Here is an 11034-nt window from a genome sequence, read left to right as displayed (position 1 = left end):
GCGGGTGTCGTGACTGGCGCTGTTCCCCTGCAGTGTGATCCGGCTGATTATGCAGTACCTGAAGGAGAACAGCCTCCACCGAGCCCTCGCCACCCTTCAGGAGGAAACTACTGTGTCCCTCAACACTGTGGACAGTATTGAGAGCTTCGTGGCGGACATCAACAGTGGGCATTGGGACACAGTGCTGCAAGCCATACAGTCGCTGAAGCTGCCTGACAAGACCCTGATCGACCTTTATGAGCAGGTGAGTGAGTGCAGGCTGTGTACGGACTGTTCTGGTCTGGGTGGAAGCCCCTTTCCGGAGTCTTCCACTTACCCTTTGTTGATGTAGATGTTTGTCTCTTGATGCAGGTTGTGCTGGAGTTGATTGAGCTCCGGGAACTAGGTGCTGCCAGGTCTCTCTTGAGGCAAACAGATCCCATGATCATGCTAAAACAAACTCAGCCAGAGCGATACATCCACCTCGAAAACCTTCTGGCCCGATCTTACTTTGATCCTCGAGAGGTATGTTACACTCTTCTTAGAGACCTCACAGTGCTAGCATCGGTCCAAGCTGCTAACGGTTTACGGCATGTTTTCTTTTCCATTTTGGGAGTGAGAATATGCAGCTTCCCAGTTTGATGATTTTACACATTTTATGAAGTGTTTGGGAAATGATTTGTAATATTTGATAAGGCAACGGAGTGGTAGTTTTGAAGTATATTGCAGGGGGGACTTTGGGGATTTATAGCTGTATCCTGCCACAGGATGATGTCTGTGCCTTGCTTTTCCTGTGTCCTGGTTTCAGCTGAGACAGAGTTAATTGTCTTCCTGGTAGCTGGCATAGTGCTGTGTTTTGGATTTGGGATGAAAAAATGTTGATAACACACTGATGTTTTTAGTTGCAGCTAAGCCAACAAGGACTTTCCAGCTTCCTGTGCTCTGGCCTGACAGGGAGCAGCCAGGGGGTGGGAGGGGAGTGGGCAAAGCCAGAACAGCTGACCCAAACTGGCCCAAGGGCTATTCCATACCATACATTATGCTCAGTATATAAACAGGGGGAGTTGTTTGAGGAGGTGCTGTGGCTCAGGAACTGTCTGGGCATCAGTCAGCAGGTGGTGAGCAATTGTGTTGTTTTTCACTTGTTTTATATATTCTTTTATCATTACTATTATAATTCACTTTCTTCTGTCCTATAAAACTGTTTTAATTTCGACCCACAAGCTCTCCTTTTTTTTTGCCCGACTCTCTTGCCCTATCCCATTGCAGAGGGTGGGGAGGGTGAGTGAATGGCTGTGTGGCTGTTTTAGCTGCCTGCCAGATTAAACCACAGCATCCTGTCTTATATATGCAGAAGAAAATGTATATTTTGTAAATAAAATCGTTCTTGTATGATAGCAATAACAAGGCATTGTTTCTGACTTATTATGTCAGTCTAACACTTTTAGTGAAAGCATATCCCAAATGTTTCAAGGGTTGCTGTTAAAGAGAAGGGCTGTTTTGAAGGCCTAATAGAAAATTAATCTAGAAAGGGATTCAATTCAGAGTGGTGGATTTGTTAATGGAGAATAATTTAGAAGGATCACTTCATAAAAATAAATTCTCTCTAGGCATACCCAGATGGGAGTAGCAAAGAGAAGCGGAGAGCTGCTATTGCACAAGCTTTAGCTGGAGAAGTCAGCGTGGTACCTCCATCTCGTCTTATGGCGCTGTTGGGGCAGGTAATTCTTGAAAAATATTTTAGTAGCTATGTCCATTTCTGTACATCTTTGCTGCATAAAATGAACTATCATGTAGTCGATTCTCCATAAAAGTAAAGCTTAAATATTTAACATTGACATGTGTTATAGTTAAAATTATATTTTCTGCATGTGGGCAAGGGTTTAGTGACTGTAGGAAAAGTCAGCACTCCACTGGTACATTTCTTCCCATAGAGTAAATACTCGGTGCATAGAGAAGATTGTTTTCAAAGTATATACTGACGCACACTGTTTCCTTTGTTGTGCTTACAATTCTCTTGATTCTCAGAATGTATTCATTGATACCCTATGCAGACAGTATTGCATGTATTTTGCTGGTTTATGGCTTATATCTTACTTTATAAGCTTGTAAGCATACTGAAGAAATTCTCTCGGCATGACAGGTGTGTGCTGTGGCTGAAGGCAGCTCTCTACTGAAGGGGTTATATAAGATTCTGTCTTTTGAATGAACTTCACTTGTGCCTTCCAAGAAAGCTTATGTGTAATTTTTAATTTTAATGTATGCAGTTCTAGGCAAATAGCCAACAGGTCAGGTAGTTTAATTAACACAAGATTGAACTCACAGTGTGTATGTGCTATATACTGCATGCTGAAGGTAGAGTGGGAAGGGTGGGCCTGAGTCATTCTCACTTGCAAAAATCATTTGGGGATAATGTTCTATTACGTTTGCAGTCGCAAGGTAGGAAGCATGGTCTGGTAAGTCTTGTTTCAGGTAGCTGTTTGCAGTGTATTTGTCTCAAACTGTACAGGTGTACAGTTTGTAAGGGTACAAGAAACTATTGCTGTATTGTGTTAATTAGAAGCAAGTTTTGATGAGGAAGATGTATGTTGACTGCTAACTAACTTTATGGCTTTCAACTTCTCAAAAGGCACTGAAATGGCAGCAGCATCAGGGCCTGCTTCCTCCTGGTATGACAATTGACTTGTTCAGAGGCAAAGCAGCTGTGAAGGATGTAGAAGAAGAAAAGTTCCCCACACAGCTGAGCAGACATATTAAGGTGATGTTTGCCTTTATGTGTGTTACTGCTGCTTGTTACTTCCTGTGCTGTATGTTGGGAGATAAGAGTAAACCTCATGATTTCTTCTGTTCTCTTTTTTCTAAGTATTTTCTCTCATTTTCTCTTTTTTTTTTTTAACTTCTCCATGCTTATTCTCATCAGGAGGCTCTTCACGAGAGTCTGAAATGAGTTCCCTTAATGAGTTTTGGTGCTCATGGTATTTGTGAATATGATAAAAGTTGACTTCACAGTTCAGAATCATTTAGTTTTCAGAAGTGGTTTGCTTAGTCCCCTTCTTTATTTGTGCAAGGAAATATTAATGGCTTAAACTTCTATGTATGCATATTAGCTTCTGTGAACCACTTAGGATTGGATCATGAACTACTACATACCACGTTTACTAATATGATCAATATCTCCTTTTTAAGCTTATCATACAGATTTCAAAAAAGAAAGAAAACTGTGCTGTAATGACATAATTGTCCTGCCACACTCACAATATGGCATAGGCAGTTTCCTCCTGTGACAGCTTTACAACTTCACCAAGCAGTTCTGTACAGTGAGAAATGTTAGTTCACTATAGTAGCTCTACCAGTTCTCACAATGAACATAAGATAATGTATTTTGGAAGTCCTGAGTTGGAACTTGTGAAATCAATTTGTTGTGTTCAGTAACAGCTTGGTAAAAATGCTTTATTAGAACTTTTTGTTTACCAGTATCTATCTTGGATTTTTGTATTGGTTAGTGAAGACTTTTTTTCTATACTCAGTTGTCATGGTCACTTGTATTTAAAAAAATTAAAATTCAGCATTTAAAAATGTAGAAGTTGTATATAAAAATACCAAACATTCTCTGAAAATTACACTGGAGAAACATCATTCCAAGTGAAGCAACTTCTACTACTTCAGAAATTTCTGAAATCTACTGGGGATATATGCTGGGTACTGGAAGGGTGTTTGTTTACATATGCAATTCACTGCAAAAAGAAAAATATGAAGACAGCCAACCCAACTGCTGCTATAAGCTCGGGAGTGTTTGATATAAGTTTCACAGATACTACTGGGTCAAAAGGAGGTTTTTTTGTTTGTTTGTTTTTGAAGAGCTAGTATGTAGGTATTGACAGGTGTGTTTTTGTACCTTAACATTAAGTTTGTGAATGCATACCTCTAGAAAATACTGTATTTTTGCTACCAAAATGAGATGACAGTTTTGTTTTAATGAATTGATTCTTTTAAATTGCTTATTAGGCTTAATTTATATTCTCCTATAAAACAGTTTGGGCAGAAGTCGCATGTGGAGTGTGCTCGGTTTTCCCCAGATGGACAGTATTTGGTTACTGGCTCTGTTGATGGTTTCATTGAAGTATGGAACTTCACTACTGGAAAGATTAGGAAGGTAAATTGCACCTTATTTCACATGAATATTAATTGGCCAGAGAACCTGGTTTATTCTTGGAGATTATGGGGTTTTTTAATTTCTCAAGGGCTGTGAATCTGAGAAGAATGTCTGCTTGAGTGATTGAAATATTGGTCTGGAATCTTTACATGGGTTTAATTGTCTCGTTTGTCATGGACCTCCTCCTGTGATCACTTTTTTTTTTACCTTTCTGGATCATTGTCGTTGCCTCTAAAATGGTGAAAGTAGCATTTCCCTGTTATTTTAAGGCTGTGAGGTCTACTTGATGATAGGTTATAAAATATAACTGAAGGTAAAATTGCTTGCACTTTTGCGTTTTGCCTTAAAATATATTTCATTGACTTCACTATTTTGACTGGTAGATCTTCTGCTTTCATTTAGGACCTGAAGTACCAGGCACAAGATAATTTTATGATGATGGATGATGCAGTGCTGTGCATGTGCTTCAGTAGAGATACAGAAATGCTGGCAACCGGAGCACAAGATGGAAAGATCAAGGTACAAATCTTTTTGTACGGTATGCTGGTAGAGGTGGTGACCTCAAGATTCACTTGCAATTGCAGTAATGTTGCAATTCTATATAAAAACAAATGAAGTTTAGCATGGCTCAGAAACAGTTTTTGGCTCTGATGTTTAAGCTCCTGTGATCTCATAACAAAGTAACCACCTCTATTTCATTTGCTGTTTCCTCTCCAGGTGTGGAAAATCCAGAGTGGTCAGTGTCTGAGAAGATTTGAACGTGCACACAGTAAAGGTGTTACATGCCTCAGTTTCTCTAAAGACAGCAGCCAAATTCTTAGTGCTTCTTTTGATCAGACAATCAGGTAAATAAACTGAGAATGTGTGAGCTACAGGGCACGAGAAAAGAAAACAGAATTTTCACATTAAGCAGTTAAACTTTTGAATATAGGTTAATTTGACCTAGGATTTGATCCTTTTGCATTGAGTTTTAATACTAATAGGAGAGCATGACTGCGGAGGGTTGGAGACAAACAGTTTGAAAGTTTGACCTTACATCTTGCTTAACTTGTATGATTCCAGGGCTAGGGGACGAGTACTTTTTCTCTATTGTCGTTTACATTGACCTTGCGCGTTTTCTTCCTGGGAGACTCCTAGCTTAAGAAACAGTTGTGTCAGCCTTCAAAAACAACATTTTTTTTATTATAAGCTTAGGGTAATAAGATCTGAGGATAACAGGATGACAACATTTTTTTGAATCAGCCTAATCATACTCACTGGCTTTAATAGATGACATGACAGTAATTGGTTCCATCCAGTTTGTTTTTCTTGTGAGGCAGTATCATGGGTTCTGCTTTTTCTACGATCTAAAGAAATCCTCTGAGAACAGCTTTAAATATTTTGATGTATCTTCTTTGCTTCCTCCTGGTAGTTACTGAATAGAGTAAAATTTCCAAAAGTGCTTGGGAATGTCAATTAGCAGTAGTCATGGCTCTCCCATGAGCTTGAGTAAGGATATCTGTGTTCCTGTGAGCTGCATGTGGGTGAGAGGAGGAAAGGTGCATCCCTACACATTCAGGAATAATCACTTTGCATCAGATTGCTGCTCTCTAAGTCATGCATTGCCAACCTTTATCATAAAAGGGTTCTTTGTCCCAGCTCACACCCTGAATCCATCTCTGTAATACCAGCCCCCAGATCAACCCCTCTATCTCTCTTGGATCCAGAGAACTCCCTTTAGAGTGGGAACAAGAGGAAGTAGGACATAAAGAAATTGTTTTCTGGGCATCTGTCCTTCCCAGGAGTCTGACATGGTATACTAGAGATCCAACCCTGGAAGACAGCCAGGCTGATGGATCATGAGAGCTTCAAGGGCAGGAGTTGCAACGGGTATCTGGAAATGGCAGTACAGCCCTTCCTGTGCTTTAGGGTGCTGGTTTTTGATCCGAGTATCTCTTCAGATGTACATGGTGCGTAAGGGAAGGCTGAGACAGCTGGGCCTGGCTGGCCTGGAAAAAGAAGGCTGAGGAGGGACCTAGTTGCCTCATCTAGAGGTAGTCATAGATGAGACAATGCCAGACTCTTCTCAAGTGCACAGTTTCTACAAGGGACAGCCTCCAGGAAATGAAATTCTGATTGTATATAAGGAAAAACTTTTTTTTCCCCTTGGACAAGAAGCAGTGGTTGGACAATGCTGAGAGAATTGGGTCAGGCTGGGGGCAGCAGATCTCAACCCTTGAAGACCATGAGTGACTTGGAAGTTGATGTTGCTTTGAGGAGAGCAGTGGAATAGAGGTCTCTTGCAGCCTAAATTATTCTGTGAGTCTCTGACATGTAGCACTGTTCTGAATCTCTGTTAGAGAAAAATCATGTGGCTAGATGGCTTATACATTTACACTGGCAAAACAAAAGAAACTTTCAGTGAGAAGACCATAGAGACAGGATCATTTTTCTCTTCACTCCTAAAAGATAATTCGCATTTCTTCAGACTGTTTCTGCAGTTTTGCTTTTGGGCATGGGAATTCTTTCCATTTCTCATGCAAACCATCCTTTGCTGTATAGCACCAGTGGTATGTTGGGATATGAGCTGTGGGGTTTTTTAACCAATTTGTATAGTTTAATTTCCCCGTATCTGTGGCATTCCTTTTGGGCAGTGAAACTGTTCATGATGTTGAAGGCTCACAAGCTGAGATTTTGGGAACCCAAGTGTGGGACTTGAGTCTTTCTAAAAACTTAGGAGTTGCTTTGGTGCGTAAGCCAGTTAGCGTAGTTTAGCCAGTTGATAGTGTGTCAGCTGAGTTACAGTGGTTGGATATGAGATCTGTCTGCAGAAAATCCAAGGAAGTCCATCCCTTTTAATGTCTTTGGGCTAAACTGAACAAACTTGGCGTTACCTCACACTTTCCATGTACTGAGACTTAAATGCATACAATTACTGCAGCTTAGCTGGTGTGCAAATAATCTGTTAAGCAACAACATGACAAAGCCGTGGATTATTGTGAGACATGTATGAAAGTGGTTAGGCTTGCATCTGTGATCTAAGAAAGCGCAAGCATCTGTGCAACCTGTGTAAGGTAGACTAGACATAAAATAGTTTAATTTAGAAGGCACCTGTAGAGGTCTCTAGTCCAATATGCTTCTCAAAGCACAACCAACCTTTCAGTTAGGACAACTTGCTCAGGGCTTTGTCCAGCTGAGTTCTCAAAATTTCCATGAGTGGAGACCCCAGTGCTTCTCTTGGCATTTGTCCTAGGGCTGTACAAACCTCTTGGAGAAAATCCTGTTTGGACATAAGGAAAGATGTTTCATTTCGCTTTGGGTTTTTTTTCCTTTTTAACTTGTGCCCTTTGCCTCTTGTGCTTTAGTTGTGCACCTCTGAGAAGAATCTGACTCCATTTATTCTGTTAAAACTTGCTAGGTAGTGATGTTAACCAAATAATTAAAAAATTTCAAGTTTTTAGTAAGGACTTAGATATCCTTTTTAATTTTCTTTTTTTAATTTTCTTTTTAAAGGATTGTTGCAGGGTGGATAAAAGCAAGAATGAAAGTTAAAAATTAACTCTTGATACTAGCAAATAGTCACAAAAATATTCAAACTTTCTTCTAAGCTAAGTTACGAGATGGGCAGCAACATCATCAAACCCTTCCTTGTTCCTGCAGCTCTTAGCATCTGGAAACTGCTTAACATTTGTGAAGTGCAGGAGTTCTGATCCTGCACCTATTTTGTGTCTTGTTACTGAGCGTAATTTGCTCACTGCTGGATAGATTTGGTTTGCAGTGAAGCAAATTTGCTATGCAGACATTTTACTGTAGTTGAATGCAGCTTAGATAAGTTTTGTCTAGTTCACAGTTATTTTTCTTCTCTGGGTTTATTCTGGCTCACTTAATAATAATTTGTTTAACTTTTTTGTCTACAAGGAAGATGGCACTTAGATGCTCCTGAACTTTCACTTCTCTGGGCTGAACACATCCAGCCCTCTCAGCCCTCTGGCCATCTTAGTGGCACCTTAGGAGGGGCTCAAAACCGGACGTAGTCCTCCAGAGGTGGATGCACCTCTGCCAAGTAGGGGGGAACCTTGATCTGCAGACTGTGCCACTCCTGATGCATCTGGTGTGTAGCTGGGCTTTCTCAGTGCCACAGCACGCTGCTGGGTTTCACTTTGTTCTCCCTGAGGCCTACCAGGTCCTTTGCTGCAGACCTTCTCTGCAGCCTGTCAGCCGCAGTTGATTCTGATGTCTGAGGTGGTTCTGCAACAAACCATGAGGTTCCTCTCAGTCCACATGTCTGGTTTGTCAAGGTTTCCAACTTCCTCATCTGTTTCTTTCAAAACTGAATTGCAGGATAGGGGATTTACATTGTGAAACAGATTGATCTGGTGCTTGATGACTGTATACATTTTATAGGACCTTTAAAGGTCCCTTCCAACCCAAAGATTCTATGTTCAATTGAATGGGATTATGCAATAGGTTAGGCTCTTGCCTGTACTGTAAAACTCAGTGGTACCAATGGTACTGCTTTAGATGAAAATGAAGAAATGTGTTGATCTGGAAGCAACTGCACGGTATACAGGTACTACAAAACATCTTAATGAGAGATGTTAATCTGTTTAAATCCTGATATATTAACTATAGCATAAGCATTTTAACTGAAATGATGTAAGGTTGGATGTTGAATCAAGGACAGCAAGCTTCAAATGGAATAAGGAATTTCATTCTCAAGGCTGCAGACTTCTGCTTGAAAACCATATTTCTGTAGCCAGCAGGTAACTGCAGTTTGAGGCTGATACAGATTAGCAATATAATTTCCTTTTAGATGACTGAGTCAGAAAAGTTGCACAGTAAGAGGCAATGGCCACAGCTTGCAGGAGAGGTCTGTGTGGGCGTTAAAGAAATAATTTTTTTTTAACTCAACTGGACAAGGCCTTGGTCAAGGCCCTGAGCAAGCGAACCTCACTTAGAAGTTGAGGAGTCTGTTGGACTAGAGACTTCCAAACTTAATTCTATCATTTTTGTTTAGTCAGCTTCATAGTGTCCCCTTTCATAGTCCTGCCTTCTAATATGTATAGTGTATATTACATGCAGGTCCTTGAGGCTGAAGGTTGATGGTATTTCCCTAAGCTTTTCACAGGAACGTCTTTGTAAGGGGCTTGTGATAAAGACATACAGTTTGTGGATTTTTAGCACTTTTTACTGTTGCCTATCAAAGGTGTATCAGATTTAAAATATAGTAAAGCCAGAGGGTGATTCAGACTACCTCAGTTGCTCACTCAGTTGTGACTTCTGTTGTGTGACAGGATTCATGGCTTAAAATCTGGGAAGACTTTAAAGGAATTCCGTGGTCATTCTTCCTTCGTCAATGAAGCTACTTTTACCCAGGATGGCCACTATATTATCAGTGCATCCTCTGATGGCACAGTGAAGGTAAGATAGCATTTACCCTTGGTAAATAACACGTTCAGACTCTTCACATGTTGTAGCTGGTTTATTACAACTGCTGCACTCATTGGAGAAGAACTTGGGGTTATCTGCAATAATAAGTTTTTTTGCTTGTGACCTTTGCTATAAATTGGTGTAAACAAGAACTAATGAAGTTTCATACTGTGCTTACAGACTGCTGCAGAGCCTGTTTCTGCTGTATTTATTAAAGGAGGACATAAGTGCAGTACTTACCTGCCTGTTCCTACTTTATTCTAGAAATAGAATTGACTGTGACACATCTTGTCCCAGAACATGGGGATTCCCTTGTTTGAAATAATGGCATTTTCTTTCTTACTGTGGTGGACACTTGTTTATTTCTTGGTGCTTAGGGGAGTCCCTTGCTGTGTAAGCTAGGTAATGTAGCATTAATGAAACTGACTGTAGAAGTGACAGGTTTGGCTTCTAGTCTCAGCAAAGAGTGGGACTACTCTGTGTAGAAGAGTAAAGCATTGTTGTGTACAGGGCATTACTGAATAATAACAAATAAATATAGAAATAGCTACATTGGATAGGGCACTGATGCAGTGCATGGAGGCTGGGTAAACAGATATGGTTTATAGATGTGGCCTAAAAGAGTGTGATAGATTTTGCTCATATTAAAGGGGGCATTACTTCAAACTTGCATTCCTTGCTAGACCGTCCCAATCATGGGAGTAGCATAAGAAGGTGGTATCTTCCATTTTGATTGTTCTAGTATGTAAACAGAAAAAATACTCCACAGATGGTGAGTTACATTTTAGTTTAAATATTAAACAAGCAGTTCCATTTCCTGTTTCTAAGTGGCTAGAACAGCCTGGTGTTGAGCCTGAAGCAGCTCTAAGCTGGGACATCTCTCCCACCAACCAGTGAGACTTTACTTTTTCAGTGATTTTCATGTCTGTCTTGTGTAAGGCAAATTGCATGTGCAGAGGCTGCACATACATTCACAGATACAAGACAAAGCCGGAAAGCAAGTCTGGACTTACCCCTCAGGGAATATGCTTAACAAAAGCTAGCAAGGCTGAATTTGGATAATGGAAATTCACTTTTAGTTCAGTTGTGGTGAAATTGTTCATGGTGTCCACAATTCAAAGTAGATGTGTGGTTGTTTTTTTTTTTTTAAATCTGCTTTAAACTAAATTTTTTTGAATTCATATTTCCCTTCAGGAGCCTTAAAGAATCTGAATACTGTATCCTGAATCAGCTAATTCTTGTTTATTCTTTTAAAGGTAATTGGTTTTATATTTATTTTTCATACTAGGTTTGGAATGTGAAGACGACAGAGTGCTCAAACACCTTCAAATCTCTTGGCAGCACTGCTGGGACAGACATCACTGTGAACAGTGTCATTCTGCTGCCTAAAAACCCAGAACACTTTGTTGTTTGCAACAGATCAAATACAGTCGTCATTATGAATATGCAAGGACAAGTATGTGATCGTACTAGTGTCCTTTCAAGTCCCTCCC

General features: G+C 40.2%; 1 protein-coding gene across 1 annotated transcript; it reads left to right on the top strand.

Annotated features, from left to right (window-relative positions):
* Nucleotides 1-29: 29 nt before the first annotated feature.
* SMU1 (smu-1 suppressor of mec-8 and unc-52 homolog (C. elegans)) lies at nt 30-10997 on the top strand (the record flags this gene model as incomplete). Its single annotated transcript, XM_010286985.1, has 9 exons — nt 30-244; nt 352-504; nt 1590-1700; nt 2609-2737; nt 4013-4132; nt 4535-4651; nt 4850-4977; nt 9406-9532; nt 10830-10997. Coding segments are annotated over exons 1-9 (1248 nt in total), but the record flags the coding sequence as incomplete, so codon positions are not given.
* Between the last annotated feature and the right edge of the window lie 37 nt (nt 10998-11034).

This window comes from Phaethon lepturus, unplaced genomic scaffold, assembly GCF_000687285.1.
Source record: "Phaethon lepturus isolate BGI_N335 unplaced genomic scaffold, ASM68728v1 scaffold33495, whole genome shotgun sequence".
NCBI lineage: Eukaryota > Metazoa > Chordata > Aves > Phaethontiformes > Phaethontidae > Phaethon > Phaethon lepturus.
Note: the sequence above shows the minus strand (reverse complement) of the source record. Positions and strands in the feature narration are given on the sequence as shown.